The 17109-nt window shown below is 44.2% G+C and overlaps 1 protein-coding gene across 1 annotated transcript in view; it reads left to right on the plus strand.

Moving 5' to 3' along the window:
* The window catches only part of LOC308640130 (myosin-13-like), a 67131-nt gene extending 55183 nt beyond the window's left edge, over nucleotides 1–11948 (plus strand). Inside the window, 7 exon segments of the mRNA XM_081312151.1 lie at nucleotides 2154–2258; nucleotides 2357–2452; nucleotides 4140–4274; nucleotides 7728–7814; nucleotides 8840–9163; nucleotides 11235–11281; nucleotides 11471–11948. Of these exon segments, the coding sequence (XP_081168277.1) occupies nucleotides 2154–2258; nucleotides 2357–2452; nucleotides 4140–4274; nucleotides 7728–7772 (381 nt within the window). The 3' untranslated portion in view covers nucleotides 7773–7814; nucleotides 8840–9163; nucleotides 11235–11281; nucleotides 11471–11948.
* Nucleotides 11949–17109: the final 5161 nt, after the last annotated feature.

The following is a 17109-nucleotide window of genomic DNA, read 5'->3' on the forward strand; positions in this document are numbered from 1 at the left end:
CTGTAGTGGGATGATGTCTTTTAATACTCATTTTCTGTTTTTCATGCAGACTCAGATCTATGCACCTAAATGAGAAAAACTCACTTTATAATCAGAAAAATACACATTTCATTATAATTTACATTTTGGACCGTGATTCATTTTGATGAATGATGGTCCATCCTGTAGTCTAAAGTCTCCCTTTGTCTCCCACTCCTAGGTCTCTTTCTCTTCCCAACTTTTCTAAGTTTCTAAATGTAATCTGTGATTCTGGTGTATTTCCCACTCCATCCCAAAAGGAGAGCAATTGGTATTTCTTCCATGTTAATGCACCAGAAAAGATTGGCCCGCCCCCCCCCCCAACACTGAAAGTCCTATTTGTATTTTATCTGGAAGCTTCTTTTGTATTTGTTTTGTTTCTTTGCTGACTATTCTCTTCATTTCCTCTACTGCTTGATTTTCCCTTTAGACCTGTGATGGTTTATTTCAGTCATTTTTAAAAAATGGGCTCTGCTAGCAATTGACATTTTAGAAAAGGGCTATGAGGAGGAAGTTAGAAGGAGGTTGTTAATAGATCTCTATTGTCCCAGGAAGACAGGAAATGAAAGAGTGGGAGGGAAAGAGGATGAGGAGGAGGAAAAGGAAAGGAAACAACTTTTCCCAGCAGGAAAGCCCATCTTTCTTTATACCAACCTCCCAAGGATGTGGTCACCAGGCACACAGTTTATTTAAATATGAAAGGATTTTTTAAAATTTTTGCTAAAAACAACAAGTTGTAGACAAAAGTAAACCCACCAGAGAATTTAGAACTTCCTCTCAAATTCCTTAAGTGTTTACTTGCAATTATTTCCAGTCCTATTCCATTAAAAGGAGCTTAGACATACCCTTCTCATACATCCCTTAAGGAGGGAAGGATCAGGACCCTCTTGCCCTCTGTGGTTCTGTGATTTCTGGATTGGCTGAGGGCCCTAGGCCACCCCATCTCTGGTGAGGCACCTTGACTGTCCTCCAATCCCAGCTGCCCAGTTAACTGAGTTCCATAAACCTTGCATACACCTACAGAACAATTTCAAGGGAAAAAAAAAAGTTTTGCAGAGCCTGATAGAAGACAGTTTGCAGGGACCATGAAGTGGAGGGTGTGAGGATCTTTTTGGAAGGGTTTCCAGAGTAAACAGTTTCCACTGGGAGCTTTCCAAGATGATCCAATGAGTCTCCAAGTCCAGAGTTGTCCCCTCTGCAGCCACTGGGGTTCCACCCACAGTTGGATCTTACTGGGTTGTGGCTTTAGGACCACATTGAGGAACTGAGTTCTCAATGACTGCTCCTCCCTTTCAGACTTCAGAAAAGGCCTAAGCAACTGTGACATTAACAATACCTGTGCAGTACTTTATCTTTCTAAAAATACTTTCACACACTTTATCTAGTTTTATCCATTTGAGGTAGACTGGCTGGAAGGATCATTTCCATCCTAAGTGATGATCATCAGACTCCATGATGGTTACTGAATTGCTTTAGATCCATCAACTAGAACTCTCATCCTCCTCCACTCCCACCACTCCCTCTCATCCTTGTGGATCTGCCCCTTGATCAAAGAGGTGAAACCAACAGGAGAGAAATGGAATGGGCTGAACCCAGTGTTTGCCAATGTATCTTCTGGGGCATCAGGTCAGGGGGATGTGAATGACAGGAATCTGGGAACAGGAGGAGGGTAGCTTTTTCTTTTATAGAAATAGACTTTGGGATACTCTGGGTTAAACCAAAAATACGCCTTTTACTTCCCCATGGCCCCTACTGCCTTACTTCATCAGGAATCCTAGCCACCTTAAATAGCCATACAGGTTTCACCTCTGGGGTCCAAGTTAAAGCTGAAGCCCAGACTGTGTTGCCCTCACCAAACTGTAGGGATCCAGAGGAAGGGGCATCTTTGCCAATCCTGGCCCAGTTGCCCAGCTCTGTGCACATGGGCTGCCTCTGCCCAAAGAAGACATCTCGTTCGAATTTACACAAAGCCACTGATGGTCTAGTGGTATCCTGGTGAATAAAAATAGCTCCCATGTCCTATTGCAAAATCTAATTAGGGAATCTGGAGTTCATCCTAAAATGCCTGGCATGTGAGTCTATGAAAGAAGGCTGGGAACTCTGACTTCATACTTGCGTTTTCTTCACCTACCCAGGTACGAGAGTTGGAAAGCGAGCTGGACGCTGAGCAGAAGTGGGGAGCAGAAGCTCTGAAGGGGGCCCACAAATATGAACGCAAAGTCAAGGAAATGACTTACCAGGTGGAGTCTCCAAAACCTCAGTGAATGTTGCATGGGCCACACCCTATAAATAGAAGCCATAGGTTGGTGGGACTCTGTCACAGATATTCTGTTTGCAGGCTGAGGAGGACCGCAAGAATATCCTCCAGCTCCAGGACCTGGTGGACAAGCTGCAGTCCAAAGTGAAGTCTTACAAGAGGCAGGCAGAGGAGGCAGTGAGTATAGGAGATCCCCAGGAATACCCACGTACCTGGCTGTATGCCTCCACAAATCCTTAGTGGGAACAGGTACCTGTTTAGTATCATCGCAGAGGGTCTGACCTGAGTTTGCATTTGCAAGTATAAACATAGGCCACCTCTTCTCACTCCCCTGGCTTACCTTCCCTACCTCCACCACCTCTGTGCCTTCTTATCTCCATCCCCTACATTGTACTGTCACCTCCATTCCCTACATTCAACCTTTACTTACCTCACTCCATCCCATCCCACTCTGACTCACTCTGTCCATCATGTTGCATCTTAGCTCACTTTACTGGCCTTGCATGGCCCAAACTCTCCCTAACCACCCCACCCGCCACCCCCTCCACCTTCCCTGAGACACCTCATCTTAATGCACATCATCGCCACACCCTACATCCTTTTCCCCACCTCCTCCAGTCTTCTCATCCTCCCCCACTCCCCACTCCCACCACTCCCTCTCATCCTTGTGGATCTGCCCCTTTATCAGAGAGGTGAAACCAACAGGAGAGAAATAGGATGAGCTGAACCCAGTGTTTTCTAAAATATCTTCTGTGGCTTTAGGTCAGGAGGATGTGAATGACAGGAAGCTGGGGACAGGAGGAGGATAGCTTTTTTCTTTTATAGAAATAGACTTTGGAACACTCTGGGTTAAACAAAGTTAAACTGGTTGCTTTACTTCAAGAGTTTCTCGGATTTTGTAAGTAATTTGCGATTAACTCCCCCAGTGGAAGAGATAGTCTATCATGTAGCATTTCCTACACTTAATTGATTTTCCTACACTTAATTGACATGTACACAGAGCTGGGCAACTGAGCCAGGATTGGCAAAGATGCCCCTTCCTCTGGATCCCTCCAGTTTGGCAAGGGCTTCAGCCTTAACTTGACCCCAGAGGTGAAACCTGCATGGCTATTTAAGGTAGCCAGGATTCATGATAAAGTAAGGCAGCAGGGGCCATGGGGCAGTAAAAGGTGTGCTCAGACCCCAGTTCCAGAACCTTCTTATTGCATGCAGAGCTTCTCTCACAAATAGTGTTACGAGGAATAAAATTTAAAGGATTCTCCCCTAGAAAAATGTCTAAGCAGATGACTTCTCCCATTGCCCTTTTTCTTTCCTGCCTAGAAGACAGTTCCAGACTCACCTCAAAGAAGTATATTTGAATTGGTTAAATGGAGGGAGAGATCATACACATTGGATTAGTGCAGTCCCACCAAGACTGGCAAGGCTGGAGGGGTACCTAGGAGGCCACTTAAGCCAGGAACCCTTAGATAACCCTCAAATGGATCCATAACATGCTCCCGCCCCAGTCACTTGGTACTGGGTAGAATGATAGGACAAAGGGGACCTGAGCCATTGGTCTCTGAGACTTTCTGGTGTCTTAGAAGAACTTTAGAATTATGTCTCCTCCAAAAATCTCTGCGGGTGAGATAGCATAGAGAAGGGGTTCAGGGCTACATGGGTGGAGGCTTGGAGCACCTGCAAGGTGAGCCCAGTGTACATGGCCATGAACTGGGAGCTTCATCCTCACGCTCTAGAGAACTCAGCCCACCTTTCCTCCCTGTTATCAAGTAATCCAGGGCCCACAGCCTCCTGGTCCTCAAACTCCCTGGAGCCCCAGAGTCACACTGAGAGGCTCCGTCACCTTATACCTCCATCTCCCCTTCAGGAGGAACAAGCCAACACGCAGCTGTCCAGGTGCCGGAGGGTACAGCATGAGCTGGAGGAGGCTGAGGAGAGGGCGGACATTGCCGAGTCCCAAGTCAACAAGCTGAGGGCCAAGAGCCGAGATGTGGGGGGCCAGGTAAGAGCAGACCTCTGAGACCTATGGGACCAATAGAACACCCGGGGAGAGCTTAGAGGATCCCTGTGGGTCCCCTTCACCCCTGCTACTGCTCATGCACTCACGGATGCTACTATTTCAACAGAGACTCCCAATTCCCAGGCTCTTGGGAGAATAAGCCCAGAGACACAAGGAGACAGACACGTTGCCCCTGTCTCTCTCTGTCACTGGAGATGCTGTCCAGGAAGCTCCTTGCTTTTAGAGGACTTGTCCTATGTCTAGTAGCTTGACTGGTTTGTTTTTTGCAATGTGCAAAGAGAGTCGAAGCCTCTTCTTCATGCCATTTTTCTGCTCCACCTGAAGGCAATGGTCAGCCTCCCATTGAATTTGACTCATTTCCTGTGTCCATTTTATTTTTTATCTCCTACAAAAGATGGAAGAATGAGGCCCTCCTGAGGCTCGTTGCCATGGGACACCTCTGGGAAAGTGGAGGGAAAATACATGAGAAATAAATTCTCCTAAACACTTCAATTGCTGGCTCGGCTGTGTTTGTTATGAATTCTTAATTTTTGCAAATTCAGTTTTCCATTTTCTCTCTAAATTTATTGATAGCGACATGGGAGTTCATTCTTCTTCTGTGGGGCTGATTTTTAGAGACTTACCTGCTCTACTGTAAATATTAAGAAATATAAGGGATATGAAGGAGGAGCCTCCTTGATCCACATAAAAAAGGTGAAAAGCCACCCCACTGCCAGCTAAATTACCAGCTTGCACAAACATCTAGGAATAAAGACCCAGCTGGGGTGTAGCTCAGTGTTAGACCACTAGCCTGGCATCTGTTATACCCCAGTTTGTATCTCCAGCACCACAAAAAAATTAAAGATGAAAAAAATAAACCAAAATGAAGACTATCACCCCAACACCTACTAGAATTGCTATTACCAGCAAGAGAAAAAAATAACTACAATAAACAAAAGATAATAAGGACACAGAGAAAAGGAACAACAAAAGACAAAATATCATACCAAGGATGTCGAGCAGAGGGAATCCTTGTGCACCGTTGAGGATAACATAAGTTGGTATGCCATCGTGGCAGATGGTATTGAGCTGGGCACAATGGTGCATGTCTAGAGTTGCAGTGACTCAGGAGGCAGAGGCAGGATTGTAAGGTGCAGGCCAGCCTCAGCAGCCTAGTGAGGTCCTGTCTCAAAAAGTAAAAAGGATTGGGGATGTTGTTCAGTGATAAAGAGCTCCCAAAAGAAATGGGGTGGGGAAGAAAGGAAACAAGTAAGCAAGCATAGCATTTCCTCAAAAAAGTTTTTTTTTTTTTTTAATACTATCCTAAGATCCAGCAATCTCACTACTGGATAGACACCCAAAGGTAAGAAAATCAGGATCTTGAAGAGGAATCTGCATATCCATGTCCATGGCAGCATTATTCACAATAGCCCAGACACAGAAACAGCCTCAGTGTGACCGGATGCATAAATGGATAAAGAAAATATGGTGTATAGGTACCCAGTAGAGTACTATTCAGTCTTTTCAAAAAAAAAAAAAAAAAGGAAATTCTGACATTTGTGAAAACATGGATGAACCTGAAGGACATTTAGCTAAGTAAAATAAGTCAGGTGCAGAAAAAAAAGATGGCAGTGTGATCTCACCTACATGAGGAATCTAGAATAGTCAAACTCATCGAAGGAGAGAGAATGGTGGTTGCCAGGGGCTGGGAGTTGGGGGAACTGCAAAATGTTGATTAAAGGTTATAAAGTTTCAATTACACAAGATGAATAATTTCTGGAGACTTCATGTACAGCATAGTGACTATAATTATTGTACATATATGAAGCCCTGGGTTCACCTGAAATATATACAATTTCTATTTATAAATATACCTTAGTAAATATGAACAATGCTTGGAGAAAGGAAAGACCCCTTCAAATAACTGTAGCACATTTTCTTCCCAGGAATTCATAGTTCTCAAAAGTTCAATTTTCCATTTTCTGCCTAAATTTACAGATTGGGACACTAGAGTCCATTAGGTTAAGGGTTCTAACTATAGTTGTCCAAGACAGAGTGAAAACTAGGCCCTGGAGATCCCAGATTCCTAGGCCAGTGCTCTTGTGCTAAACAACTCTGATTTTCCATCACATGCCTATTAGAGGCTGTGTTATACAAGTCTCCCATGCCCACCCACAGTTCCCCTTAATTTATGAGCAGGTAGCAGACCCTGTTGAACTCATTCACTTCCAGAAATAACAAATGCTTTGGGAAAAGAAAAAAAAGAGAAAGAAAGAGAAAACCACAGGTAGGGACCTAGAGACCACGCTGCTCCTGCTTCTGGCTAGGGTAACTTCTGTCCATCCTGTATGGATCTTCCTCGGGTTTCCCAGGCCAAAAGGCAAAGTGGGTAGCTGGACCCAGAGAATTGTTAACTTTTAAAGTTTGGGTTGAGGCTGGGCCCAGATGCTATCTTCTCTTCCCAACAAAATAGAAGTTTCTGTTAGTTTCAGTCCCCTCCCGTCTGCCTCCCCCATCCCCTCCTCTGATCCTAAAGATCCTGCTGATCATGATTATGCTGATTTTCTGGCCCTTCAGGGGGAAAGTAGGATGGAAGAAGAACCATTGTGGATGGAGTAGGGGCCAAGATTATATGTGAGCCTTGACCTGATTGCCTGATACCTGTAGCTGTATGGCCTTTGGTTGGTCACTTATGTTCTCCCAACCTGAGCTTCCTCACTGATCACACTGACCTATGTGTTCAGGAGTGTGGGCTCTGGATTCTGGCAAACCTGGAATTCTTATGGAATTCTGATGCTGTCACACAGCAGTGGTGGGGCATTGGACAAGTTATTCTCCTCTCAGCATCAATTTCCTTTTTCTTGTAAGGTGGATGTCACAGTAAAAATCATAGCTCCAGCCAGGCATGGTGATGCACATCTGTAACCCCAGCAACTGGGGAGGCTGAGGCAGGAGAATCACAAGTGCAAAGCCAGCCTTAGCAATTTATTGAGGCCCTAAGTAACTTAGTGAGACCCTAAAAAAGGCTGAGGATGGAGCTCAGTGATTAAGTGTCCCTGAGTTCAATTACTAGTTAAAAAAAAAAAAAGAATCATAGCTCCATTGAGAAGGATAAGGGGATGGCAAAGGGTGTAGGGTTTTTGTGTGTGTGTGTGGGTGATAGGGGGGTGCAAATATTCTAAAATTGATTGTGGTCATGCATATACTACTTTTAATACATCAAAAAGGCATTTAATTTTAGGCTTTAAATGGATGAGTTGGATGATATGGGGATTATGTCTCAATAAAACTGTGTTAAAAATCCATAATTTCCTTGTGTTCACTTTAGCAGTGCATATACTAAAGAATTCCCAACTTCCTTTATCTGTTTTAAGCACTGGCTTACTATGTACTAGGCACTAAAATAAAAACACTGTCATCTAATATCTTGTGTCATCCCTACTCTCTGGTCTCTAGATCCTCTTTTTCATCTCATCACCAGCTCATCCCAAATGCCTTTGACACAGTGAAGTTGGAAGTTGAAGAGGATTGGCAGAAGTGATGGTAATAGAAAATAGTTCTAGAGTCACTTGCCTCTAATATTACCATCATCATCACCGCCATCACCATCACCATCACCATCACCATCATCACCACCATCATCATCATCACCATCATCACCACCATCAACAGCATCACCACCATCATCATCACCATCACCATCACCATCATCACCACCATCATCACCAGCATCATCACCACCATCATCACCACTATCAACAGCATCACCATCACCATCATCATCATCATCACCATCACCATCACCATCATCATCATCACCATCACCATCATCACCACCATCAACAGCATCACCACCATCATCATCACCATCACCATCACCATCATCACCACCATCATCATCACCATCACCATCACCATCATCACCATCATCAACAGCATCACCACCATCAACAGCATCACTCTCACCATCACCATTGCCATCACCATCACCATCACCATCATCACCACCATCATCATCACTATCACCATCACCATCATCACCATCACCATCACCATCATCACCACCATCATCATCACCATCACCATCACCACCATCACCATCATCACCATCATCAACAGCATCACCACCATCAACAGCATCACTCTCACCATCACCATTGCCATCACCATCACCATCACCATCATCACCACCATCACTAGCATCACCACCATCACCATCATCACCACCATCAACTGCATCACCACCATCAACTGCATCACCATCATCACCACCACTACAACAGCATCATCACCATCATCATCACCATCACCACCATCAACTGCATCACCACCATCAACAGCATCACCATCATCACCACCATCAAAAGCATCACCATCATCATCACCATCACCATCATCACCACTATCAACAGCATTACCACCATTATCATCAACACCACTATCATCATCATCATCACCATCACCATCATCACCATCGCCATCATCTCCACCATTATCATCACCATCATTCTCATCATCATTGTTGAGAGTTCATCAGAAATTATCTTTTAAATCTTCTTATTTTACAGTCAAGGAATCTGAAGTTGGAAGGGAGCAACAACATCCTCAAAGTCCCCCAGATTGCAGTCCCTAGTCCAGCACTCCTGACACCCCATGGCCCTCCCAATAAGAGCAATTATATCATTTCAAAGACACAGAATTAATTTTGTAGGATGCTAACTATCCGTATGTCTGTCTTTCTCCTTTCTATTCCATGCCTCTCAAGAGATCAAGCAGGTATTGAAATCATTTTCTGGAGTTGTTGCAGGAGAGTAATGACCTGCCCAATGTTTTGAGAAGGAAATGAGATTACAACTCTGCAGACTCCCTGCACAGCACAGAATCTCACAATGGTGGGTTTTCCTTCTGCCTGTGCTAAAATGGTAAAATCCTTGGGTCCAGCACTGCCAGAGTCTCCATCCTTTTGTATTCCCTGCTAACTTTGTAATCTTGGGAAAGTTACTTCATGGCTTAAAACCTCAGTTTCCTCACTGTGTAAAATAGAATGTAACAATTTACTTTTTCTTTCTTTCTTTTCTTTTTCTTTCTTTTTTTTATATTTATTTATTTTTTTAGTTCTCGGCGGACACAACATCTTTGTTGGTATGTGGTGCTGAGGATCGAACCCGGGCCGCACGCATGCCAGGCGAATGCGCTACCGCTTGAGCCACATCCCCAGCCCTTCTTTTTCTTTCTTTCATTCTTTTTTTTTTTGAGAAGTAAGCAAAAATATTTAGGAAGTTCACTTGGTCTACAGCCTGGCACGTGGTCAACACTCTGATAACCTTTTATCATGATGAGGAAGGTTGAGACCATGGCACCAGGAAGTTCCTGGCCTATGAGACTGGGATCCAGATGAACAACAGTCTGAGACTTTGGCTGTTTCTCTAAGAGGTCTCCTCTGGGAGGAGTGAACACATCATGCTGGGGATCATTAAAAAAAATCCTACAGAATTATTCCTCCCCAACAACCTAAACAAACCAAATCTGAATTCCATTTTCTCAAATACCACCCTCAGTTTTTACCAGCAGATCCCTAGGAACAAACCACTCCTAAATATTTCTGCATTTACCTGGCCCCAGAGGTCAGCTCTTGGCCCCCATATCTCCAAGTTAAAAGAGAAAGAACATTTCCCCATCTTTCACAGTGCCTGTTTATGTCATTAGAATTCTTCTGACTGTGGAATGAAGGGATGAGGGAATGAATGAATGAGCCTTTCATGCCTAGACACTAGGTATGCCAGGATGAGAAATAAGTAGCTAAAGATAAATCTAAAGACAAATTTTCATTTCTTCTTCTTCTTTTTTCTGGGAACTGAAAGAAAGAGAAGGGAATAAAGATGAGGTTCTTGTCAGGACTTTTCTTCCCCAGCATATACACATCAAGTTCTAGGGGCAGCAGGGAACCAGGACCAAGCCCTCAGCCTGAACTGGGTTCCTCTGCCCACCCCTGACTATTCTACAAAAGGCCTTGGGTCTTCCGCCACTGAGTTAGAGAGTGCACAGGATGAAAGCAACGTAGCTTGAATGCTGTCCTGGTACATCTATACTTTCCAGAGGGCCTTGGGGAAGTCAGGAAATGTCTCTGAGCCTCCACATGGGGCTTGTAGATAGTTACCTATCTACACAATGGGTTTTTACAAGGTTCCCATGGGATGGTATGCAAAAAAGGTTTCCTCTGTGATGCAGCACTGCCCAAATTGTTGCTATTTTGCTAACAATTATGATGATGATTCTGCTATTCCTATTGTCAGTGTTATTACTGTCATTAGTATTATGATTATTCAGCAGTAATACTTAGCCACCAAACTTGGACTTTGAACTGTAGGGCTTTGAAGAGCAGGGCGTATCCTGGCCTACAGCCCCCCTCCAAAACAGAACTCTGCTGCCACCTCCTGGCTATGGAAAGACATGCTTGTCATTATGCAAATAACCTAGAGATTAAACTCCGTTTTAGATTAGACCATTCCTAGCCAGAGGTATTCTTTAGAATCATGAGCATTTGGTATAAGCCTCTGGTTTTGCAGATGAGAAAATTCAAATTGGTGGTAGGATATGGTAACTTCTCAGGATACAATGTGAAATCCGGACAGCCCAAGTCTCTCAGCTTATACACAAGGGCTCCCTGCAACTATCCATAGAAATAGATCCTGAAGAATCTTGAGATGAAGGGCTAGGACTGGCGTGGCAGAGAGAGAGAGGAGTCCCTGGTGATGACTCTAGGCAGAGAAGGTGGGAGGGAACATGACCCTGGGTCCGCTCCACAAACCTCATCTTCCTTATCGCAGGAACCTCTTCCAGATGTATTGGTCATAAGAGGTAAAGCAGTATACCTACACAGACATCCCCCTGACCCTAAAAAGGGTGAGTCTTTAGGTTGAAGGTGGAAAGTTCCAAAACCAGACTCTCTGGCCCTTTTCTTAGGCCCAAGATGAAGGGCAAGGTGTCCACTCTGCAGCAAGTTACCCAAGGTCAGTACTGTGTCTTTTGACCCTTGAGACCCTTTCGCCCTCTTTCCACCCTGCTCAGTACCTCTAGGAAGTTGAACAATGGGCTCCATTGCCCTCTGTCTTTGGGTTGGGTCTAACCAATGCAGGGAAAGAGGAGACTGAGATCAATATTTATTATCATCATCTCTCTCTCCAACTCTCTGTCTCCAGGTTCTGGCTGCTGGTTCATCATCCATGCTTGCACCTGCAGGCCTGGAGGCAATGGAGGCCTGGACTGTTAGAGCTGGGGTGTGCTGCATCCATAATGGTTTCGCTATACCTGCCCATAGCTTTGTAAAGAGACTTTTCCTCAAAAACTCTTCACATTGTACTAATTTGGATATGCTATCTTCTGTGGAAAACTTGACTGACCAAGGACCCTTGCTCTATACATCTATTTCACTGGATTATGGCCCTTGTTATCGAGCAGGACCTGCTGACCATTGCTAATCAGACAGCTGCCTCACAGCTATTGTGTGCATCTCTGGGTCACAAATCACATTCAGATAGGTAATAATGCATTCATTATTCCTACCCATTGTTTACCTGAAGCTCATGAACAAAGTAACAGGCTGGGATCCAGCTGGGATCAGTGGAGATTCAGAACCAGCTCAGAGAGCTAATGGTAAAACTTTGTGAGTCAGTTGTCAAACTCAAACATTATTTAAAAATTAAATTATGTATATTTACAATGAAGTGAATTCTATTAAAAATAAAGGAAGCAAATGTTTTAGACTAATAATGTGTGTGTATGTGTGTGTGTGTGTGTGTGTGTGTGTGTGTGTGTGGTACTGAGGTTCAAATCCAGGAATACTCTACCACTGAGCCCTTTTTATTTCTTATTTTGAAACAGTGTCTAGCTAAATTGCTAACGCTGACCTTGAACTTGTGATCTTCCTGCTTCAGCTTCCCAAACTGCAGGGATTACAGGTGTGTGCCACTGTGCCCAGCTAAACTAATAACTTCTGGGCCTCCTACTACATTTTTATTATTATTTATAATCTCTTGAGTCGATCTACAATCATTCAATGTGCATGGTGGAAACACTACCTAATGTTCCCTGCTTGTACCCCTTCCTACCTCCTCCTTTAGACATGTCAGGTTGCTCACTTGAAATTGGCCATGGTGAGAATACTCGCAAAACAGAAATCAGCAAACTCTACATAGCAGAAGTTATTAGTGTGTTAAACATTTACCAGCACACTAGTGAGTGAAACCAGTGAAGTTCAAGTAAAAACAAACATGCAATTCTATATAGAGAGATATTGGAATTGGAGTATGTAAAGCCAGTATGACCTCACACTGCCCAACTAGGTCAGCTTAATAGAGGCAGCAAGTTGGAAAACTTCCCAAGACTAGGAATTCACATCCTGCACAGGGCAGGGCCTGGAGGAGAAGCAGAAAGGAAAAGGGATCTGTGTTGTCCAAGTCCCAGCTCCATTGTCATGCTCTAGTCACCAGAACTCATTCAGGGCTGGGGATGTAGCTCAATGGTGGAGCCCTTGCCCAATATATTTAAGGCCCTGGGTTTGATCCCCAGCACTGGAAGGGGGGAAAATCTGTATTCATAAAGTCAACTACAAGTATCTAGATAGAAAATTCATTGCTTCACCTAGATGCAATTCCAAGAGTAGTCAGTCTTCAGTCTGACTATGTCCACAGATTTGTGGTCGGAGCTAGGAGCTAGACTTTCAGAGGATTCCTCTCTCTTTTTCTCTCTCTCCTCTACAACAACTGTACTATCAAGAAGCTTGACTCTTTGTGATTACACAATGGCTAGATGTGGTTTATATCCCACATCTTAAAATCCTTATACTAGCAGACTCAAGATAATTCCAGGGGGGGGGGGAACTCCAGAACTGACTCTCCTTGGCTCTAATTTCACAATATGGTCACATGCCCATGGTCAGGAGGTGGGAGGAGATTTGTGGAGTTTGATTGGTCACGTCTGAGTCATGGGCCCACCCAGGAACCTTTGGGTAGCACCAGCTCCACCCAAAACCCATGAAGTAAGAAGTATTGTTTCCTACCCCTCCTATTCCCAGAAGAAATGGTGTGGAAAAAAATAACAACAAATGCCTCTTATGAGGGCTTACTAGTGTTATGGCTGTGGACCATGTTGAGTCTGTTTCTCTTAAACTTGGGCTGATCATGCCTTCCCATTGGTCACTGGGCAGACACAATTACATGATGCTGGGTGTGGCGGTGCATGCCTGCAATCCCAGCAAGAGGACTGCAAGTTCAAGGTCAGCCTGGGGAATTTAGTGAGACTTTAAATTAAATAAAAAATTGAACAAAAAAAAATAAAAATAAAAAGGGAGCATCCCTAGGTCCAATTCCCATTACTGGTGGGGGAAAAAAAAAGATCTGATGACTGTCAACCTCCTGTCACAAAGTAAACTATCTAGGAATGCCCCTTGGAATTTCCCTTTCTTCCCAACTCATCAGCATTGGTCTCTGACCCATGAAAGACACTGCCACTGCTGTAAGATTCTGAGATGTAGGACACATCTACTTCTTCACCCACATTGAACCAGCTGGCGCTGAGACCCAGCAGACACCTCTCATCCTTCAACACTGTGCTAAGGGTCCAGCTTCTCATAACATAACATCATTTCCTCCCAGCCAGTGACTCGAATTCCATGCAGGGCCTCTCACTGCTGACAGGAGGAGGAAGAGACCATTGCTCAGAGTCGCTGCCCCACCGCCAGGGGCTTCCTGTCTCATGAGTCAGGAAGGAGAGAACTGGGTGTGGCCAGACAAAACATCTGGACCCAAATCAGGACTTGTCTGGGATCTGGACCCAGGGCCACCCATGGCACACGGGTGCCCCAGCCAGGCACATGGCTCATGATGGAGGACTTGACCTTTCAAGAGCAAACTGAGGATATGTGAGTGCCAGGAGTGACTCTGGGTGTAGGAATCATGATGGAGAAACACATATCAAAATTGAAAGTGCCTTCCTCTCAATACACCTGGATTCATCTGCTCTGCCAGCCCCTCCCACTGAGTGTTCCCAGCTCTCGCCAGCCTCACGTGCTCTCTCCCAACCTTTGTATCACTTCCCATCCAGCCTTTTGTTTATTATCAGCATTCATTCCCCAGTTTCTCTCCACCACTAAGCTGTCAACTCCATACAGCCAGCACCCCCTTCCTCCTCTCAGCATCCTCCAGCAGAGATGAGACTACCTATGTATATGACCAGGAAAGATAAGTGTTCGTCACAGCTCTTTTATAATAATAAAAATAATTGAAAATAACCTGATCTTTTATAATAATAAAAATAATTGAAAATAACCTAAAATGATAAATAACAAAGGACCGCCTAAATCCTGAATACACTATGGTATTAATTCCAGTAGTAGCAGCAGCTAAAGCTAACTGGGTATCTATTATGTGTTTGGTGCTATTTTAAGAACTTTATATAGGTCTTTTTATTTCTCACTACACACCTAGGTTGTACGCTCTTATCCTTTTGTTTTTTTTTAACTGATGTGGCTCAGAGAGGTTAAGAAATTTGTCAACTTCATACAGCTAGTAAATGATGAGGCCTAAGCTTGCAATCACCGTGCTGCTCTGGGATGACTGTGTACTGGGAAAGATAAACACACACATAGGACTTGGCTACATCAAGATGTATATATTAATGTACATACTGACAGAAGTTAAATGAATGAAGTCCAAGATAATGCGTACATACTGGTTATGGCCATGCAAAAATGTATGGGTATATCAGAAAAGACCACATTCCCGGGAATGATATAGTTTCTAATCTATCTGAATCTTTATCTCTTGGTAAAGCTGTGTAAAATTTTTTCAGGTTATCTATCTGTGAGTTTTTGTCCTGGGGGATCAGCAGACTATTCACTAATTTGATAGATGAATCCTTGCTGAGATGTTTGGGAGTGAGACTGGCTCCAGCCCTCTGCTCATTCCCAGGAAATGCATTTGACAGAACTTGTCAGAGCAGAGATGCAGCTCAAGGCTGGCTTTGGGGGAGTGAGATTGGCTCTGGGCAATCTAGAGAAATGGAGGAGGACCCTTGGGATAGTGGGGATGGGGGAATCCTTGGGAAGGGAGTCACAAAGGGGTTACAGTGTCTTGACCTGGTCAGAAAGCCTCTGTCCTTGGCAAAGGATGGACCACTCTCCACGCTCTGCCATTTTTGCCACCCCCAATTCTTCAAGGGGGTCTTTAAGGAGTGATTGGAGAAACAAAAGCCCTGGTTATTAATGTAGCATTGAGGTGACTCTGGAGGAGCCAGGCAGGAGTCCCCAGAGAGGATGTCTGGAGCAGGAGGCCCAGCAAGGCAGGGTGGGGGGTCAGGTTAGGCAGATGCCTATGGCTCCGTCCAGCCCTGAGGGGATTTCCTTCCTTTATCCTCAAGAGCTTCCCAAAAGCATGAGCAGTCTGAAAATCCCCCCAGGACTGGAGCCAGCCCAGAAAATAATGAAGGGAATAGTTGCCATGCCAGGAAGGGGTGGGAAAATGGAGACAGGAGAAGAGGAGAGCTTGGGAGAAAGGAGAGAGTGGATAGCATTCACTTAGGGGCAGCTTGAATTGGGTCAGGGGTGTGGAAATGAGGCCGCCTGAAGACCAGGTGAAGGAACAGTCGTATTAGCCTCTAGATGAAGCCTTGGAAATGCATGCAGCTAGCTTCTAATATTCAGGTAGATGCTCCTTTGGAAAAAGGCCATGTACTGCATTGTTCTAGAGCCTTGCTATTCCACATATGGCCCATGGCCCAGCATTGACATCCATGGGGACTTAGAAATGCAGAATCTCACAGGGTATCATGGTACGTGCCCATAATCGCAGGGACTGGGGCATGTTGAGGCAGGAAGATGACTAATTCAGCAGCCTGGGCAATTTAGTGAGATCCTGTCTCAAAACAACAAAATAAAAAGACTGGGAATAAAATTCTTAATATTGAAGTGCCCCTGAATTCAATTTCTAGTACCAAGAAAAAGAGACAGAAAAAAAAAGAGAGAAATTCTAAATCTCAGGCCCTTCCCAGACATAATCAATCCCAACAAGCACCTTACCAAGATCCACAGGTGATTTGTGGCCATATTAAACCTGAAAAGCACAGATCTGGAGCATTTCTACTTAAGTTATGGTCCAGGGACCAGTGTCCATCTCTGAACTGTTTGATAATGGTCTTCCACAGGATACCTACAGAAATTGAAAGGGTTTGGAAGTTTTTAAATAATTTAACATTGCTGTGACATCCAAGTTTATGGTCAGTGGGTCTATCCCATTAAACAGGAAGCATTTTAATCTTGCAGAACTGGGCACTAGTCATGCCTGATAGGTCCACATGGGTTGGGGAGAAAATCTTCACCACAGAAAATTTGAGAAGCTGTTTTCTGATGAGTGGTTCTCAAATTTTAGCATGTGCCAGCATCCCCCAGAGGGATGGTTAAAAGGCAGACTGCTGAGTCCAAACGCCCAAAGTTTCTGATTCTCTAATTCTGGGGTGGGAACTGAGAATTTGCTTTTCTAACCAGATCTCAGGTAATGCTGATGTTGTTGGTCCAGGAACCACATGGTGAGAAGCACTACTCTAGAAGACAGGTCCAGACCAGTGGGTAAGAGTTACAGGATTCAGCTTCTCACTTAATATAAAGAAAAAAGTTTTAACAGATAACTATGTTAATTAGCTATGTAATTGCTAGCATAGAATTGGGTGAGCCCACCATTTTCAAAATGCTTTAACACTCATCTCTCTTAGACCTTAAAATAGCCCTAAAAGGAAAACTGTTACAATTTCTGTTTTCCACATGAGGAAACTGACTTACCCAAGGTTG

This window comes from Spermophilus citellus, assembly GCF_964194105.1.
Source record: "Spermophilus citellus genome assembly, contig: SCAFFOLD_351, whole genome shotgun sequence".
NCBI classification, from domain to species: Eukaryota; Metazoa; Chordata; class Mammalia; order Rodentia; family Sciuridae; genus Spermophilus; species Spermophilus citellus.